General features: G+C 46.2%; 1 protein-coding gene across 2 annotated transcripts in view; it reads left to right on the top strand.

Annotated features, from left to right (window-relative positions):
* Positions 1-19,674, top strand: part of LOC142587455 (epoxide hydrolase 4-like) — a 47,604-nt gene that overhangs the window by 13,920 nt on the left and 14,010 nt on the right. For both annotated transcript variants that reach the window (XM_075698491.1, XM_075698492.1), the window contains exons 3-4: positions 4,070-4,203; positions 15,982-16,094. In XM_075698491.1, coding sequence (XP_075554606.1) covers positions 4,070-4,203; positions 15,982-16,094 — 247 coding nt within the window. The remainder of the gene's footprint in view (positions 1-4,069; positions 4,204-15,981; positions 16,095-19,674) is intronic.

The following is a 19,674-nucleotide window of genomic DNA, read 5'->3' as shown; positions in this document are numbered from 1 at the left end:
TGTATAAAGATGTATAAATGGTCCGAAGCTGTATATATAAGACAAAATACAAACTCTATATTTTAGTGAATGTTGTGGGGGTGGGGGGATTAAGAGGGTTGGGTCCTCTTAATTAATTTTAATGGGCCCTTCACCAGGCCACATAGAATATTTCTTTTATAGGCTAGAAGTTGCGAAGCGCCGTCTGGTGGGGGGGGGGAGGGGAGGAGCATTCTGGCCGCAAGAATTTTTCAAATGGGTCCTTTAATAGCCAAGATAAACATATTTCAGTGCCGCGAACTCATGATTTCAGGAGGCGAGCGCCGCTGCAAAGAGTGGCTCTCGCTCCATTTACCCGTCTAACCTCTGCAAGCGAAATTCCTTCCCTGCGTTCACGGGAGTGCACACGTGACATCCCCCTCCGCCTCCCCCTCCGCTTCAGCACGTGCTTCTTCCCCCTTTTTAGCTCAGAGAATCGCGTCACTGCATCCCCCAATATTCTCAGACAATTTTTCTTGGTTATGAAACGAAAGCTACGCGGATGGAGCTTCTGCACGTGTTTTCATGCGCAGTGTAATGGGCGCGCGTTTGGTATCGGTTTTGGTTTAGATTTATCCTAGTTCACTTCGCTCCTTCAGCTTAGTGATGGCAGACACAGTTAACTCTTGATGATTTCGGAAGCTAACCGATGTTTATGGACATCTGAGGTGTGTGAAGTTTTGGGCAGCGAGCGACGCAGCCTGTGTCAGAACACCGTGGCGGCCGCGCGGCTTCGCTTTCGGTGAGATCGCGCCACCGAGGCCAGCGTCTTATACCGGCGTCATACGTACGTTGGGCCACGATCAAGGCCGATCCAAATTTATTCCTTGATCACGATTAACATTAGTCACTGCTACACGGTGCAACGATCAAGTTTGGGCCAGATCAAGTGCATCAGGTGGCGTTGCTGGGCTCAAAGCAGCCAGAACAGATCTTTATGGCTAGCGTTTCTAGATATTAAGGGAGCCTAAGACTACGTAGACAGAGAGTTGTTATGGGATATTCTGAAGCACCAAGACATAGATGACAATTTCGTGGAGCTGCTGAGGGAGATATGTCGAGAAAACCGAGTCAAAATTGTATGGGAAGGGCGAAATTATAATGAAGTTGTGTAAATCCACCAAGTACTGAAGCAAGGATGCCCTCTGTTTTCATTGTTGTTGACGCTTTACGTTAAAGGCATAGAAAGACAACAAAATCAATTATGGTTTGATTTATCAAAAACGAAGAATGGAAAACTGGAGCAACAGAAGCTCCCTGCACTGATGCATGCTGAGCGATGGTGCTGCTAGCGAACAATGAAAGATATTTAGACATTTGCCCAATATGGTGTGGTAACTCAATGACAAATCTAGGCATTAAATTCAGCACGGAGAAATTGGCAATTATATTATTTAATGAGACGAGTAACTACATGGTGTCGATTTAATAGCAAGTCATACCCATAGTCAAGCAGTATAAATACCTCGGCGTATACAATAGGGGAGACAAGACTCACTCAAGCACCCGACAAAATAATCGTAAAATAAAGGGGAAGCGAAATGCAGCAATAATGAAACATAGAGCACTTTGAGGCCAAAATGAAGTTGAGGTGGGGTGTGGAATCTGGAAATGAGTAATCGTACCAGCGCTAGTATTCGCAAATGCCACGATGCGCGTAAAATCGGATATCTTGTCGGGGGCGGACGTTAAGTAAAGATTGGCAGGTCGGTTCGCTTTGTGAGCCCACGGCAAAACCACAAATGAGGCAGTGCCGGGTGACACGGTTTGGGCCTCGTTTCAAATAGAATAAACGCAGAACAAAATCAGTTTTGAAGAGGGGCTCATGAACGCGGTTGAAAATAAATGCGCGGCTAAAGTGCACAAGCTTTATCTGAAAAGCGTAGAGGCGGAATGGGGAGGAAGAAGTTGAGAAAGTTGACAAGCATGCGTAGGGTAATTTAAAGTGAAAATAGACAACCAGGAGCCCATAGAAAGAAACAGAGAAACAAAGGCAGCGAATTAGATGCTGACAATGGAAACGAAAACGACCGCGGAGATTTACAAGAATGAGTAAAAAGAGATTAGAAGGGGTAATCTGTACGATGACTCTAAGGGAAGTGCTTTTCTGTTTGAGGCTCGAGCTAGTTACCTAAGGACAAAAACATACCGGAGGAAATATTCGCAATTAGATGAGGCATGTGTATGCTGCAGCAAAAATCCGGAGAGCGCTCTGCGCAATCCTGATGGAATGCGAAGGGTTTCACCCAGCAAGACCAGTACATAACGTACAATTTCCAGAAGCGTTTGGATTTAGAGTAGACGGAAGCTATCAACCAGTCAGCAGCAGAGATAAGCAAGAGACGTTTAGATTATTGATGGGGAAAAAGCAGGGAAGAGACTGATGCGACCGGATCGCTTACAGGCATAGGCACAATAGAGATTAAAGAGAAGATTAAAGAGATGTATACAAGAATGTTACAAAGAAAAGCATTGATAACATAGCTGAGTAACTCAAGCAGGCTATGAGACGATTTGTGCCAGCCCCGTCTCAAAGGGGATGCTAACAAATAATAATAATCGTCGTCAGTTGTAAAATGCGTGTAATGCGTTTTAAAGGTTATTTATTTTCACAATTTGGACAATATTTCAATTTTACAGCATACTATTGCTGAATAAATTGTTTTTGAATGACTTTTCTTATTGAGCTGCCGTCACTTGCTGCTTCTGCAGTTCTCACAATGCAGCGCTAGAGGGAGCGCACGTGAGCCTGCATTCGCGATCCAGAAACATAATCGCATTTCACGGATCGCGATCACAATTCGGCAGTGACCGTGTAGAAGCACACGGATCCGAATCAAGCTTAATCCAGATCGGCCCCATTCGCAATCGGAACTGTAGATGTGACACCGATATTAGAGGCAACGCAACTGAAGTCAGCTCGCTCAATCTTTCTTACATTGCAATGATGGTGCTTTCCTCATTGATTTGCATGTTTTCCACGTAGATGTTGCACATACTTGTTTTGTGTGCATGCACAGCCATTTGTTGCTGATGTTGGTCGTCATTCTCTCAGGAGAGCTAACATGCGTGACGAAAAGCGGCGAGCCCTAATCTGAAGACGCGGTTGCTAACCTGAACGGCATATTGCGTTTGAGAAAGACGTAAAACGTGCGGCGGTCTCGCGTTTTCGATAGCTTAAAAGGGAAATGTAAAGAAAAAGTATTAAAATATTCGTTGCTGATTGGAGAATTCTACGTGTCGTTTAAAATATGTGCTGTGAATGAATGAAACAATTATCTTCCCTATTTTCCACGAAAAAGAACGTGAACGCAATTGTGGGACTACTTTTAGCAGCGGTGCCATAGGTACGCTTTCTTTCTGTAGCCTTCGTTTTAAAGCCCTAAAATGCAGCAAATACAGCGTGCCCTGTTCCAATCTACTCGTATGTACAGCGAAGCTTACGAGGCACGGTTCACGCGCACTTCCTCATCTGGCTCAATGATGCCTCGAACAAGGTGCTCTGCATTGCAATGCACCTTTCAATGCAACCAGCGTTAGAGAGGTTGAAAGAGGCCTGCTGGCTTTCCGCGCCATTTCTTTAAGGAACCAGACCTGCTCTTGGAGGCGCAGATGCGTACGTCAACGCAGTTGCTAGGCGGCGCAATGCACGCGCAACATAATCCATCTCCTCCGATGCCGTCAGTCCCGTCTCAGTGCGACTCTACGCGACCCGGCCACCTCACCCTCTACCCGAGTGGTGGTGCCGCGAACACGCAATCGAGTGTTATCTAGCCGGCGAGAATGCATGAGCAGCCCTAGCAGCAGCAGGCGGCAGCGAGACAAAGGGGGGTTCATAAAAAAGCTTCGCTTTGAAAACCTTTCAGCGTTTTAATCACCTCTAGGGTACGAGCATTCTTTCTGAATTTGAGGTGCCATGCAATTTAAGCGCCGCGACGGATGGTCAGGACACGCGCAGACAATTATCTATGTCGTAGGTCTTTTTTTTTTCACAACAATAAAAAATCTTATGTTTACATGTTAAAATGCTTTACCTTTTCCATTTTTTCAGAACATTTCTTTCCACTATGTGACAAAAGGCTGCAATGTAGATCAAAATCGCACAATGTTGCTTATGTTGCATGGTTTTCTTGATTTTTGGTTCATATGGAACAGGCTGATACCGGAACTAAGCAACGAATTCTGGTAAGTACGACATTAGATAAAATCATTCGTAAGCCACGTTCTGCAGCAAAGTGCCACCGCTGACAAAAAAAAAACATGAAAGTGGGGCCGTTATTTAATTTATTATTGTGACAGAAACACTCACGCATAAATATTTGAGGCCTGACGTAGATATGCAATGCAGCCATCTGCGGGCAACTAGGACTCCTCCTGTATAGGAGCCAATTTACCAGGAGGAAATATTACCTTGTACCCATCCCAGGGCTTTTAAGTATGTAACCCGCCGTGGTTGCTCAGTGGCTATGGTCTGCGGCTGCTGAGTACAAAGTCGCGGGATCGAATCACGGCCACGGCAGCCGCATTTCGATGGGGGCGAAATGCCAAAACACCCGTGTACTTAAATTTATGTGCAGGTTAAAGAACTCCAGGTGGTCAGAATTTCCGTAGTCCTCCACTACGGTGTGCCTCATAATCAGAAAGTGGTTTTGGCACGTAAAACACCATAATTTATATTTTTTTTAAGTATGTGTTCCATATAAAGGTCAATGCTTGCCAAAGCAGTTATCTTACATTGAATTAGTGCTGAACTCGGGCAAGAAAAATAAGCGGCGTATTTAAACCTATGCCTTCAATACCTAACTTAATTTCTTTTTCACGTTGGCAAGCTGCTTTGCGGCATACTTTTACCGGTGTTAGCAACAACAAAAGGCGATTGCCGCGCGACTGGCCGCTCGAGGCACATCGCGTGTATTCGCGGGCATCTCTCACACTGGGAAAAACACTTTTATGTAGCACTTATTGAGCAACAGAACGCTGTATCAGTAGTTTCTCAGGGTGCTTTACAATATTCTCATTAGCACTTTTCATCTTATTGTAATTTTTGAGAGGTTGTACAAATAATTAAGACTAAATATCTATTTAGACGGAACGCAAAAATAATCTAAGTATCTCCAAGCGACGTGAAGCACCATTACATTAGTTCGGGCCAACTACATGAAATGTTAATATTTTTAAAGTTTGGCTCAAGTTATGTGAAACCCCCCGTATATGAAGCACCAAGTACCGTTACAATCTTACCTCTTCACATACACTTATACTGTTTCTCATATGAGCATCGTTTATACCCGGTAGTCGTGGAAAGACCCCATATACAAGCCATCACCGATATCTTACAGCAAGATATGGAAGAAAAGTTAGTTTATAGAAGCTGCACATTCGATGTAGCTGTAGGGAGACACATCACCAGATGTGAAATCACGAGCGTATTTAAGCTCATAACAAGGTTTCACAATCGGCAGGAGTCTGCGAAAAGTTCATGCGATTAAAACGTACTGCGATAACTAAAGAAAATCAATCGTGCGGAGATATTCTTTGTAAGGCCGATTTTCTTTTTCATTGCAAACGGAACGACCGGCCACAGTGGTGAGATTCACACAGGTGCTTGCCTATGAAATATTGTGCTGATGACTTTACAAATCATATGCGGCCTTTCTGTCTCTGAAAAACACCGGGCCTGCATCAAAATCTTATTTAGCTGCCAATATTCTTCGGGTTTCCAGCCAAAACTAAATATTATGAAGATGTCGTCATGAAAGCAATTCCCTATTTTTCATCAACAGGTTAAGCACCTTGTTTAACCACCGTGTTCTCTTTCTGGCAGTTAAGCCTTTGCTTTTGTAAATTAATTAGCTCGAATGCTTTTTTTGTTCTCAAAGACGTCTTTTTAGACATCACTGACGCGTGACTAAAGCTGCCTAGAGATATTTCTTCGGCTCACTTTCTTTTATGCAACATTACGAAGTACACGTTTCCGCCGTTTCACACGTTTCTGAACACTTGTTTTCTGTGGTAGGCAATCAATGGTTGAATCTTACCGAGAATACTAAGCTATTCTCGTAACCAGAAGAGCAGATGTATTCACATGATACTTAGGCGGCACGCTACTGTAGCATGCCTAAGACAGTCCGAAAATTACGGCTGAATATTGTAGTGTCTGTATTGCTTCTCGTGTAAAGGTCATTTCACGCCACACGCACCAGCCAAAGACTTGAACCTCTCACTTATTTTTGCGCGATGCAATTTAGTATGTCTATAAAGATGCCTTCTCTAAATATTCTACGCGAAAAATCATTGTCTACGTTATCACACTTACAACTGTATCTTTAAGAGCAAAACAATATCTACAATAAAACTTCAAAGAAAGAAGGCTAGCTCAGAGGAAAAGCAAATTTTCTTTCCGCAACACAAACTAATTGTGCTCTAGTCTACATTCTCCCTTTCAAGTTGCAATTGTATTTTTTATGTACTTCTAATTGCGGACAAAAATGCAATTTGAGGAATTTCTCATTAAAGATCCTAAGATTATCTGCAGTTGTTTGTTTGTTATTTATGGCGGTCTTCGATGCAAAATCGACTGTAATATTTGGAATCCAACAACGGCGAGATGTGGGTGAAACACTCGCAAAACGGTTATGAGTGTGTAAGGCGAACACTTTGGCATCAGCTGTATACTGCGCGCTAGGAGTTTTCGTTCCCGATGTTGAGTTCGACGAAGATATGGGGGTCTGAAGATCCTACGGCCTCCATGACATTCCAGTGCAAAGGATCTTTTAGAGCACCCACAGTTAAACTACTAAGCTGCTCTCCAGTGGTCGAGTGCTGGACAGCTTACAAAGCAAACATTAGCGCAGCATTGGCATTAGCATTACCATAATAGCATGACGAATCTAAAATCACGACGACGATATAACGACGATTGCGCCACGACGACTATACAAAAACGATAGAGTGACGACGGTTGTATGAGGAGAATCGGACGAAACTGCAGTCGTGATGATGATGAAATGACAACGATGGCATAACAAGGATTGTATCAGAATTAATGCATGACCACAATTCTATGGCGACTGTGGACTAACGAATCTAAAAGAGCCACGATGACATACCAACAGTGTGACGACAGCATGAAAACAATGGGATGGCAACACCGGCAGGACGACGAATATGTGACAACGATGGCGTAAAATGGCGTGACAAGTGCTGTATGACGATGATTCTTTGACGAAGATGTGCTGACGATACAGCATAATGAGAATGGGATGACGAGCCAAGAATGACGACGATGGAACGATCACGACAACATCACTACGGCGGTATGACAACGAATGCATGACGACGATTGTATGATCACGACGCAGTAGTGATGATGGTATGACTAGGGCGTCATAGTCACGATTGAATTGATGGGGTTTGACGTCGCGGAAGTTCTCGAAACTGCGATGCCTCCTTTTATATAACGATCTGAAACTCCTGTGTCGGCAGAGGAAGTAGCCACGTTGCACAGATCCCGGATAGTGAAAATAGTTGAAAGCAGTGGAATGGCGTCATGTAGCAGAAACTAATTGTCACGATTAGTTACTGGAACTTTTTGAATTACGATAAGTCTTTATCTCGGAAATAGGCTCAAAATACATTTATATAAGTTAAAACAAAATGCAGTAACACAATGCAAGTGTCTAATTATATACAAATTATGTGCAGTGCGAGCTAGTGAAAAACGGGCAATGTTCTCACGGGGTGGTGACGTTCAAAAACACATTAGCAATACTGTGAAAGACAAAACTAACTTTCATTGGGCGAACCTGTGCCCAGAAAAACAGGCTACACTTATAGCACAACGATAGCGGCGAACATGGTCGGCGATCGTCGAAAATCTCATTAGCGGGTCAAGCGCGTCGGCTTTTATACAGCAGTCCTCGAATGTTCCAGACTAATCGTTCGGACCCGCGTGCCTTCCACAAAGTTATACACCATTCGCGTCACGCGATGAAATTAGATAACACAAGGTTCGGCGACAACAGACAGCCGAGTAGAGGCATCGATAACTTTCCAGAAACTTCCGATACATGCAGGCGCGTCCCGCGCTGTGCGATAACATTTGTTAGGCAGCAAAACGTGGTCGCCCGATAAAGATAAGTACACGTGTCATTACCCCCCTCTTAAAAAGCATCAACCCGATGCTGCATACAAACGAAAGTTAAAAGAAAAACAGTCGTAGCAAAGAAAACAACAAAATAACCAAGTTCGTCAGCATCCGTAAAAGGGCTTCAGACGCACCATGCGCACCACGTGGACCACTTCAGATCGTGCGCGGCACCGCTGTGAATGCGAAATTCCGTCTTGCACGACCTCATAGTCCAGTGCGCCAATACGTCGAATGACCTTGTAGGGTCCGAAATAGCGGTGCAATAGTTTCTCACTCAGTCCTCGTCGGCGTATCGGTGTCCAAACCCAAACACGGTCGCCGGGCTGGTACTCGACTAAGCATCGTCGGAGGTTGTAGTGTCGGCTGTCGATCCTCTGTTCGTTCTTGATCCGTAGGCGGGCGAGCTGTCGGCCTTCTTCAGCGCGCTGGAGATAGCTAGCGACGTGAACATTCTCTTCATCAGTGACGTGGGGCAGCATGGCGTCGAGAGTCGTCGTCTCGTCGGGTTCCTGCCGTAAACCAGCTTAAACGGCGTGATCTGTGTTGTGTTCTTGTACTGCTGTGTTGTAAGCGAAGGTTACATGCGACAGGACCGCGTCCCACGTCCTGTGCTCGACGTCGACGTACATGGCTAGCATGTCCGCGAGGGTCTTGTTCAGTCGCTCCGTGAGACCATTCGTCTGCGGATGGTAGGCAGTTGTCCTCCTGTGGCTTGTCTCTGTACTGCAGAATGGCTTGGGTGAGCTCTGCGGTAAAAGCCGTTCCTCTATCTGTGATGAGGACTTCTGAGGCACCATGCCGCAGGAGGATGTCCTCGACGAAAAATTTGGCCACTTCGGCTGCGCTGCCTTTTAGTAGAGCTTTAGTTTCAGAAAAGCGGGTGAGATAGTCTGTCGCCACGACGATCCACTTATTCCCGGATGTTGACATCGGAAACAGCCCCAACAAATCCATCCCAATCTGCTGGAATGGTCGGTGAGGAGCTTCGATCGGTTGTAGTAATTCTGCTGGCCTTGTCGGTGGCGTCTAGCGTCGTTGACAGTCTCGGCATGTCTTGACGTAACGGGCGACGTCGGCGGTCAGGCGCGGCCAGTAATACCTTAACTGTATTCTCGACAGCATCCGGGAGAATCCGAGGTGCCCAGCTGTTGGATCGTCATGTATGGCGTGCAGTACTTCTGGACGCAGCGTCGACGGAACAAAAAGAAGGTAGTTGGCGCGGACTGGTGAGAAGTTCTTCTTTACGAGCAGGTTGTTTTGTATCAAGAACGAAAACAATCCGCGCTTAAATTCCCTAGGGACAACGTCAGTGTTCCCTTGCAAATACTCGACGAGGCCTTTTAGCTCCGGGTCTGCTCGTTGCTGTTTATTGAAGTCTTCCGCGCTTATTATCCCAAGGAAGGCGCGTGATAAGCAGTCGGCGTCGGAGTGTTTACTTCCGGACTTGTATATTACCGTGACGTCATATTCTTGCAGTCTGAGGCTCCACCATGCCAGCCGTCCTGAAGGGTCCTTTAAGTTAGCTAGCCAACACAACGCGTGATCGTCGCTGACCGCTTTGAATGGCCTCCCATAGAGGTAAGGGCGGAACTTAGCTGTAGCCCAAATGATGGCGAGGCATTCCTTTTAAGTCGTAGAATAATTGCTTTCCGCTTTTGACAACGACCGGCTAGCATACGATATCACCCGTTCAAGTCCTTCTTTCCTCTGGACTAGGACGGCACCGAGGCCTAGGCTACTGGCGTCAGTGTGGATTTCGGCATAGGCGTCCTCGTCGAAGTGTGCAAGTACCGGCGGCGACTGCATGCGTCGTTTGAGTTCTTGAAATGCCTTGGCCTGCGGCGTTTCCCACTTTAACTCGACGTCACATTTAGTTAGCTATGTCAGCGGCTCAGCGATGCGTGGAAAGTCCTTGACAAAGCGCCTATAGTAGCCACACATGCCAAGGAATCTGCGCATTGCCTTCTTATCGGTTGGCTGCGGCAACTTTGCGATGGCAGCTGTCTTCTGTGGGTCGGGGCGTACTCCTGATTTGTTGATGAAGTGGCCTAGGAACAAAAGCTCATCGTAAGCGAAGCGGCACTTTTCCGGCTTCAGAGTGAACCCTGATGACTTGATGGCCTCTAACACTGTCGCAAGCCGCCTAAGGTGATCGTCGAAATTTCCGACTAAGACAACGACGTCATCCAAGTAAACAAGACACGTCTGCCACTTCAATCCTGCTAACACCGAGTCCATGACGCGCTGAAACGTTGCCGGCGCCGAGCGCAGTTCGAATGGCACGACCTTGAACTCGTAGAGGCCGTCTGGCGTGATGAAGGCGGTCTTTTCGCGATCTCTCTCGTGGACTTCTATTTGCCAGTAGCCAGACTTGAGGTCCATCGACGAGAAGTATTTACGTTGCAAAGCCAATCCAATGCGTCGTCTATCCGTGGAAGGGGGTACACATCCTTCTTCGTGATCTTTTTCAGTGGACGATAATCGACGCAGAAGCGTAGGGTTCCATCCTTTTTCTTCACCAGGACTACAGGAGATGTCCGCGGGCTTTTCGATGGCTGGATGATGTCGTCCCGAAGCATTTCGTCGACTTGTTGCCTAATAGCTTCACATTCTCGCGTCGAAACTCGGTAAGGGCTCTGGCGGTGTGGTCGAGCGCACTCTTCGGTTATTATGCGATGCATTGCAACTGGTGTTTGTCGAATCCTCGATGACGTCGAAAAGCAGTCTTTGTATCGTCGGAAAAGACTTCTGATGTGTTGCCGCTTACTCATAGGAAGACTTGGATTCACGTCGAAGTCTGGTTCGGGGACTATGCTTCTCGGGGTAGATGCGGCTGAATCCGAGAGGACAAAGGCATTGCTAGTTTCCACAATTTCCTCGATGTATGCGATTGTCATGCCCTTGTTGATGTGCTTGAACTGTTGGCTGAAGTTGGTTAGCATAACTTCCACTTGCCCTCCGTGGAGTCGAGCGATCCCTCTTGCGACGTAAATTTCACGGTCGAGCAGTAGATGTTGGTCGCCCTCGATGACGCCTTCTACGTCAGCGGGTGTTTTGGGTGCCGACGGAAATAATAATGCTGGAGCGCGGCGGGATGCTCACTTGATCTTCGAGCACACTCAAGGCGTGGTTACTACGACAGCTCTCCGGCGGTATCGCATGATCTTGCGCCAGCGTTATCGATTTCGACTTCAGGTCGATGACTGCGCCATGTTGATTGAGGAAGTCGATGCCGAGAATGACGTCTCGTGAACACTGTTGGAGGATAACGAAGGTGGCAGGGTAAGTCCGGTCATGAACGGTAATTGTTGGCGTGCAGATCCCAGTCGGCGTAATCAGGTGTCCTCCAGCGGTCCGAATTTGAGGGCCTTCCCATGCAGTCTTAACTTTCCTCAACTGGGCGGCGATGGGTCCACTCATGACGGAGTAATCGGCTCCTGTGTCTACTAAGGCGGTGACTGCGTGGCCGTCGAGAAGCACGTCGAGGTCGGTGGTTCTTTGTCTTGCGCTACAGTGAGGTCTTGGCGTCGGATCACGGCTGCGTCGTGTTAAACTGAAGTTGGAATGTCGCGTCGTCAAATCGTCTTTCGTCGATGTAGCCTTGGCTTCCTGATTTCGTCGGGACGGTGGCGTGTCATTATTATCTCGTCTAGATGGTCGCTTCGTCGTCTTCGTCGGCGGCGGAGGATCTTCGTCAGTTCGACGAACAGCAACCGCAGCTCCATCGGTTGCTGCTTTTAGTTTTCCGGATATGGGCTGACGGACCGGCCCCGGACTGGGCAAGTGTATGGTCGGCGCTGCGGCGACAGGTAGCGCCTTGGTGACGGCGAACGGGAAGGTCGTCGAGGGCTCCATTGAGTGGCGGCGAGGTAGTCGCGATATCGCGAGGTCGTTCGCCAATCTGTGGCCGCGGCGCGTTAACGGCGAAACCTCGCAGTTCCATCTCCCAGGATGGTCATCGGCGGTACACATGGCTGGCTTCTCCGCAGTGGTAGCAGAGCGGGCGGTGGTCAGGAGCGCGCCAAACGTCTGCCTTCCTCGGGTAGCTGCGCTGGGCGAAGGCTGGGCGTGCTGGCGGCGGCGGTGGTGGTCGACGGAATTGCGGCGTTACGGGGCCCTGGCGCGGTCGTGGAGGGGGACCTCGACGGCGGGCGACGGTGGCGTAGCTCATCGCTTGCGGCTGAGGCTGCGGCGGTTCAGGGGCTACTCCGAGTTGTTGTTGGAGCTCCTCACGCACGGCGTCAGCAATCGAAGTCACTTGAGGCTGTGATGACGGGAACAACTTCTGTAGTTCCTCCCGCACGACCGCTCGGATCGTCTCGCGCAGGTCGTCGGTGGCCAGCGACTGAACTCTCGCGTAGCTTGTCGAGTTCGAGTGGCGGTCGAATTGCCGGTTTCGCATCTCGAGTGTCTTCTCGGTGCTGGTGGCCTCGCGAAGAAACTCGTCAACTGTCTTTGGTGGGCTTCACACCATTCCGGCAAAAAGTTCCTCCTTCACACCACACATGAGTAGGCGGAGTTTCTTCTCCTCGGGCATTTCTTAATCGGCGTGGCGAAATAAACGGCTCATTTCTTCCGTAAAGATGGAAACGTTCTCGTTTGGTAGCTGCACTCGGGCGTCCAGCATTGCTTCGGCCCTTTCCTTGCGCACGACGCTTGTAAAGGTGCGCAGGAAGCCGCTAGGGAACATGTCCCACGTTGTCAAGGTCGACTCCCTGTTCTCAAGCCACGTTCTGGCGGCGTCTTCTAAGGCGAAATAGACATGCCGCAGCTTCTCGTCGGCGTCCCAGTTGTTGAATGTCGCAATTCGTTCGTAGGTCTCCAGCCAGGATTCCGAGTCTTCAGTCGCTGCTCCATGGAAGGTCGGTGGGTACCGAGGTTATTGTAGGATAACGAGGGACGCTGGGGCAGCCATTGAGGTTGTCTTGACCACGATCTTCTTTGTCGCCTCAGGTAGAAGTCCGTGCTCTGGGGGCAATCCTTGCAGTCTGCGGCTAGCACGCTGGTCTTGGGCGGTGTCGGTTTTGTCCTCGGGCTTCGGGCTTGGATCGCGGCTTTGCGGGGTCGTTCGGTACATGAACGCACAAGCACCTCCACCAGATGTCACGTGGTGGTGACGTTCAAAAACACAGTAGCAATGCTGTAAAAGACAAAATTAACTTTTATTGGGCGAACCTGTGCCCACAAAAACAGGCTACACTTAGAGCACAATGATAGCGGCGAACACGGTCGGCGATCGTCGAAAATCTCATCAGCGGGTCAGGCGCGTCGGCTTTTATACACCAGTCGTCGAATGTTCCAGACTAATCGTTCGGACCCGTGTGCCTTCCACAAAGTTCTACACCATTCGCGTCACGCGATAAAATCAGATAACACAAGGTTCGGCGACAACAGACACCCCGGTCGATGCATCGATAACTTTCCAGAAACTTCGGATACATGCAGGCACGTCCCGGGCTGTGCGATAACATTTAATAATAATATATGGGGTTTTACGTGCCAAAACCACTTTCTGATTATGAGGCACGCCGTAGGGGAGGACTCCGGAAATTTTGACCACCTGGGGTTCTTTAACGTGCACCTAAATCTAAGCACACGGGTGTTTTCGCATTTCACCCCCATCGAAATGCGGCCGCCGTGGCCGGTATTCGATCCCGCGACCTCGTGCTCAGCAGCCCAACACCATAGCTACTGAGCAACCACGGCGGGTGCGATAACATTTGTTAGGCGGCGAAACGTGGTCGCCCGATAAAGATAAGTACACGTGTCAATATAGTCTTAACACCTAAAGCCATATTATGTGTAAGATATTTACAGTTAGTCGATTTGAACTGAAGTCTATTATTTTTATACAAGACAGAGTAAAATATGCGAAATAATTCATTCGTATCTCAACTCGAAGCTAGTTGGAATGAATTACAAAAGTATGTAGATGAAGCAAAACAATAGAGGTAACGCACACGCACGTGCTTAACACACTAATTAGACAATGTAGATAAAGAAATACAATTAATCATCAAGATGCAAACGGCGTAATTGAACATTTCAAAGCAAGGAAAACCGCACCAGAATAACAACAAGCGATGTATGTATTAATAAACATAGGAAGGAATGTCTGGAAAATACAATTATATTGATCTCTGAAAATTAGCGGCATGTTTACATTCTGTGGATAAACGTTACAATCGATCACTCCAACACTTGAAATTTTCCGCTTGCCAGACACATGGGCATGGACACATGGACACACATGCACAGATGAACCAGTTCGTCGGCGTTACCGCATGGCATTGCCGTTGCTGGATCCGACGTACAACTCGCACGGTCAATCCGATGTGTCGCGTATCCTGGCGTCGCTGCCTCCGACATCATCTTGGCTGAGCTGGCCTAACGGTGAAGACAGCCTCTGACCGATGCGACTGAATCGTCCGACCTGCACCGCCGCATCGGCGGAGCGCAGCTGCAAGGGCGCATGGTGAAGGCACCATATGAGCAAGGCTCTGGCTGTCCTTGGTGTTCGGTCCCCTCAGCCGAGAGGTCGCAGCAACGACAGCAGGGGCACTGATTCCACCTAACGTCCGCCGTCTCCGTCAACCGTGCGCCTCGTCGGGCCTCCAGCTCATTTTCTTCTCCGTCCTGCCAGATCGTAGTTGCGCTCGTTCCATCTGCTACCGATCCTTCAGCGTTCCTCTCGCAGCCCCTCGTGCGTTCTTTCGCTTCTCCCTGATTGACTGGGTTCGTCTTAAGATACTTCTTTATTTTTTAAATCTTCGTTTATAGTATTTATTCATTAGCACCCCTCGTGCTTTCTTGCTATTTCCCCCAGTAATTTATTTCTTTTTTCTGTATAATATAATTTTTCTCCCATCTTGTTCATACATTCCCATGTTTATCCTTTAAACTAAAGCAATATTAGGTTTTTCAACATTTGGCGCTAATTTATTTTTAAGGCGAAAGCTTTATATCTCTGTGTTTCAAGGTCGCGTTGTGAGGTACAGAAAATCGGAGCACTCGTGCCACTGCTCGCGCCTTCTTCGTCGTCTTTTTCCACATGGCTGCCACATCGATGCCGCCAACCATGTCAAAAATGTCACTGTTAATTAATATAGAGTTATTTAAGGCACTCGAACCCACGGCCTTTAGTGGGAGTCCAACCCACGGCTTTCGTTGTTAATTAGGGCGTAGTTTATTAAAGCACAGGTAATTATTATCGAGTTAATTAAGGCACTCGAACCCATGACCTTGGCTGTTCATTAGCGCAAAGTTGTTCCAGGCCCACATAATTAGGGTTGTTTCAGTTAAGGTACTCAAACCCACGACCTTTATTGGGAGAAAACAAATAAGAAGTAACAACGCATTCGAATGAGAATGTCAGGTAAGTTAATGGATCTCCCTTGAGTGCACAGGCTTTCGTCTGCACCCTCTTTGGCGTCGACAGTGTGGAGCGCTAATTAGCTCACTAATAAATTAATTTGGCTGAGTGACACAACTAAAATATAAGTAATTGTGTAATAAATAAAATAGTTATCATCGCGCAATGTTTTATATTTTCCTACGCGAACAACGGCCCGGAAAAGGAGCTATTTCCCACTACTGTGCTATATTCAACAATTCTTACCATCTCTACGGAGAGTAAAAAACTTGTGTCAACTATTTTTAAACACAAGTGTTGCCCGCAAGCTACCACCGCCGCGATGATCATCTCCTCATCATGCAAATTGCTGTAAAGTTACTTTTGCCATTACTGACTCGGATACTTTCTAGCAATATCTACCTGGTAACCTTGTTCACATGACAATTCACGTTTACCGCAGTGTTATTACGCCAGACTTACGTGGCTACGGGAACACGACGAGGCCAAATGACACTGCCGAATATTTGATGCGTCATCTAATCGGAGACGTCAAAGGACTGGTGGAACATTTCAGCAAGTATTCTCGACAATATGTTCATTAGACAAGCCTCGTTGTGACCGACTATATTTTAAAAGACGATATAACGTCTTCCCATTTGAGGATTTCTTGTAAACGCCAGGGATGCAAATCTTTCATTATGTTGATGATGAACAAAGCTTCTAAGGCCATGGGATGTAAAGACTGGCACATCTCTTTTCTTACATCAGACTGAAAACAAAAACTGCTTATTCAGTGAAGGTAAAATGCAGTAATTCCTCATTATAATAAACTATGGAATCAGCATCGCAGTCAAGTTTTATTGGGTTACTAATGTTTAACGTTTAAAGAAAGAGGAGGAGGTTTGCGAGAAATAGGCTCCAAGGGGACATCCTGTCAGGTAGCACACATAACAAATAATATTATTATTAATAATAATAAGCTGAAGGGGAGCAGTTTTTCAATCGGCGAAGATTTTTCATGGCGTGTAAGAAACATCCGGAAGAAACTGTGGAACTACGCGAAAGCTAGAAAAGAATCTGGGGACAAGGTATCGCTGTCCTACGACAAACTGCGTATCAATGATGACCTCTACCGATGGGATGACGAAACAAATGATGTGGCTCTAATCCAAACGCATTCAGCTACCTCGAGCAAAAAAAACCAGGAAGCAGAAAGGCAAACAACGCGCACTCGGCGCAACGCGCCACGTCAGAAATAACTTTCTGCAATATTAATGCGCGTAGCATACTAAAGAAAACTGACTTCCTTGAGGCATTACTTCTTGGTATCGAACCAGATTTTGTTGCTCTAACTGAGACTTGGCTAACAATCGATATCAGGGATGCTGAAATCACACCACCAAACTACGTAATCGTACGGAAAGACCGATTAACACGTGGTGGCGGCGTCGCCTTATTGATTAAAAAGGATATCCCTTATATCGTATTACCTGATGTCACAGGAGTGGAAGGAATCTTTTGTAAACTAACATTTTCTACAAGCAATATTGTCGTCGGCTGTATTTATCGTAGTCCCTCATGTGAGGTTGAAGTGATGGAAAGACTGTGTTTGTATGCGCAAAATAACGTTTTGGGGGCCAGACTAATACTTCTAGGGGATTTTAACTTGCCTGATGTGAACTGGCAAACATTTGAACACCACTCACCAAGTGCTGATATGCTTTTCGAACTCATGCTTTCATTGAATCTTAGCCAAATCGTAACAGAGCCCACACGTGTTCAAGGAACTACTTCCAACACACTTGATTTAATTTTTTTGAGCCATCATTTTCCTTTAGAGCAAACGCGCCTTGAACTCATTAATGGCATGTCTGATCATAAGATTACTCTATGTGTTGTACCTGCTCAGAATACATTTTCTTCCCAACCACGCATCACTTACCCGGACTTCAGTAGAGCAGACGATACGAGTATTATTGACTACTTATCTAACGAACTTACCGCCTTTGAAGAACTTTCAATACGTTCCACTACAAACATCGAAACGTTGTGGCATGGTTTCAAAAAAATTATGTTTCATTGTATTTCTAAGTATGTACCTTCTAAAGTTAAAAAAACGAGAAAGCACAATCCCTGGATCTCACGTGACATCATTCATGCCAAACGTAAAGTCAAACGTCTGAAAAAATCAATGAAAATAGCACCTAAACCTTCATCTCGAAGTAATCTTACTCTGGCTATCCAAGACATGAAATCTAAAATAAAGACAGCGAAGTCAAACTTTTACACAAACACACTTCAAGGATTTCTAAGAAATTCACCGAGCAAATTCTGGAACTACCTTAATCCTAAGGCATCAAGTGATCCCCAAGTGTCACCCGAAACTAGCAAACAAACCGCTAATTCACTAAATAACTACTTTTCTTCTATCTTCACATCTGACGATGGGAAACTACCCCAAATTGACATCACCGTTAACAGCACACTAAGCCCCCTCACCGTCACGGAGGCCGGAGTACTGAACCTTCTCCTAAACCTGGACACAAAAAAAGGGCCAGGCCCGGATAAAATACCCAACGCTTTCTTGAAACGATACGCAGAATGGATGACGAAGTACCTTTGTATAATATTTAACAAATCATTATCATCATCTGTTCTTCCACAGGACTGGAAATCCGCAAAAGTTGTCCCAATACATAAGTCAGGCTCCAAAGACGACCCGTCCAACTTTCGGCCGATTTCACTTACGAGTACCGTGTGCAAACTTCTAGAACACATCATACTAAAACACATAACCGTTTTCTTAGACCAGGAGAGTATCATATCACCATATCAACATGGCTTTCGCAGAGGCCTTTCTACAGTCACTCAACTACTGGAACTAACCCACGACATATCATTTAATATCGACCAACACAGACAAACAGACCTCATCCTACTCGATTTCTCGAAGGCATTTGATCGGGTATCACACAAAAAGCTCATAAGGAAACTTCAGGCTACATTAGGTACAGGCCCCATAATTGACTGGATTTGCGACTATCTTACTAACCGTACCCAGTTTGTGGAAGTGAATGGACAGATCTCCCAGACAGCCCGGGTAACATCGGGAGTCCCCCAAGGAAGCGTTCTGGCTCCCCTTTTATTTCTAATTTTTATTAATGACCTACCCGCAAAAATCACAGGAAACATTAGGCTATTTGCAGACGACTGCATCCTTTATCGAAATATTAACTCATATGATGACCATATAACATTAAACAACGACTTGAAAGCTGTGTCTAACTGGTGCGCCCACTGGCAGATGACCATCAATACTAAGAAATCTGCTGTTCTTTCAATCACCAGAAAAAAAAATAACTCGAGCTTTATGTATACCGTTAACGACGTGCCACTAATACGAGTTCATGAACACAAGTACCTCGGATTAACGTTAACACAAGACTTCAGATGGAACTCCCATATAAATAATGTTACAGCAACTGCAATGAAACGCCTTTTCTTTCTTGGAAGACACCTCCGACTAGCACCACCCGATACAAAACTTCTTGCTTACAAAACTTTCGTCAGGTCAGTCCTTGAGTACGCAAATGTTATCTGGTTTCCACATACTAAACAACTAATTAAAAAACTAGAAGGTGTACAAAGGAAAGCTCTACGGTACATATACAATAAACATAAATTAACAGACTCGCCCACCGAACTACTTAACAAAGCCGGAATCCTAACAGTACAAAACCGAGCTGTACTAGCCCGTTCTAAACTTATGTACCAGCTGTTACACAACAAGCTTAAGATTGATACCTCTAGATACATCTCCAGAAATGAAACACGGCCAACGCGGCATAAGAACACACAAACACTCAATGAGCATTCTTTTCATACCGATTGCTTTAAGAATTCATTCTTTCCTTTAGCGATAAGAGAATGGAATCAACTGAGTGAATCCATTAGTAACAGCTCCTCATTAGATACATTTGCTAATTCAGTGGAAGAACACCTTCTTGCCTTACAGCTCTGACTTACATAGTCAGGTTTGTTACCGATCTTCATAGCCTAACACTTTAATCTATGAGTGTTCCTTTTGTATGATGCATCATACGCATGACTGCATACTGTTTGTCATGTTCATTAGGTATTGTATATCACAGGT

Source organism: Dermacentor variabilis, chromosome 7 (genome assembly GCF_050947875.1).
Source record: "Dermacentor variabilis isolate Ectoservices chromosome 7, ASM5094787v1, whole genome shotgun sequence".
NCBI lineage: Eukaryota > Metazoa > Arthropoda > Arachnida > Ixodida > Ixodidae > Dermacentor > Dermacentor variabilis.
This window is presented reverse-complemented; position numbering and strand designations above follow the sequence as displayed.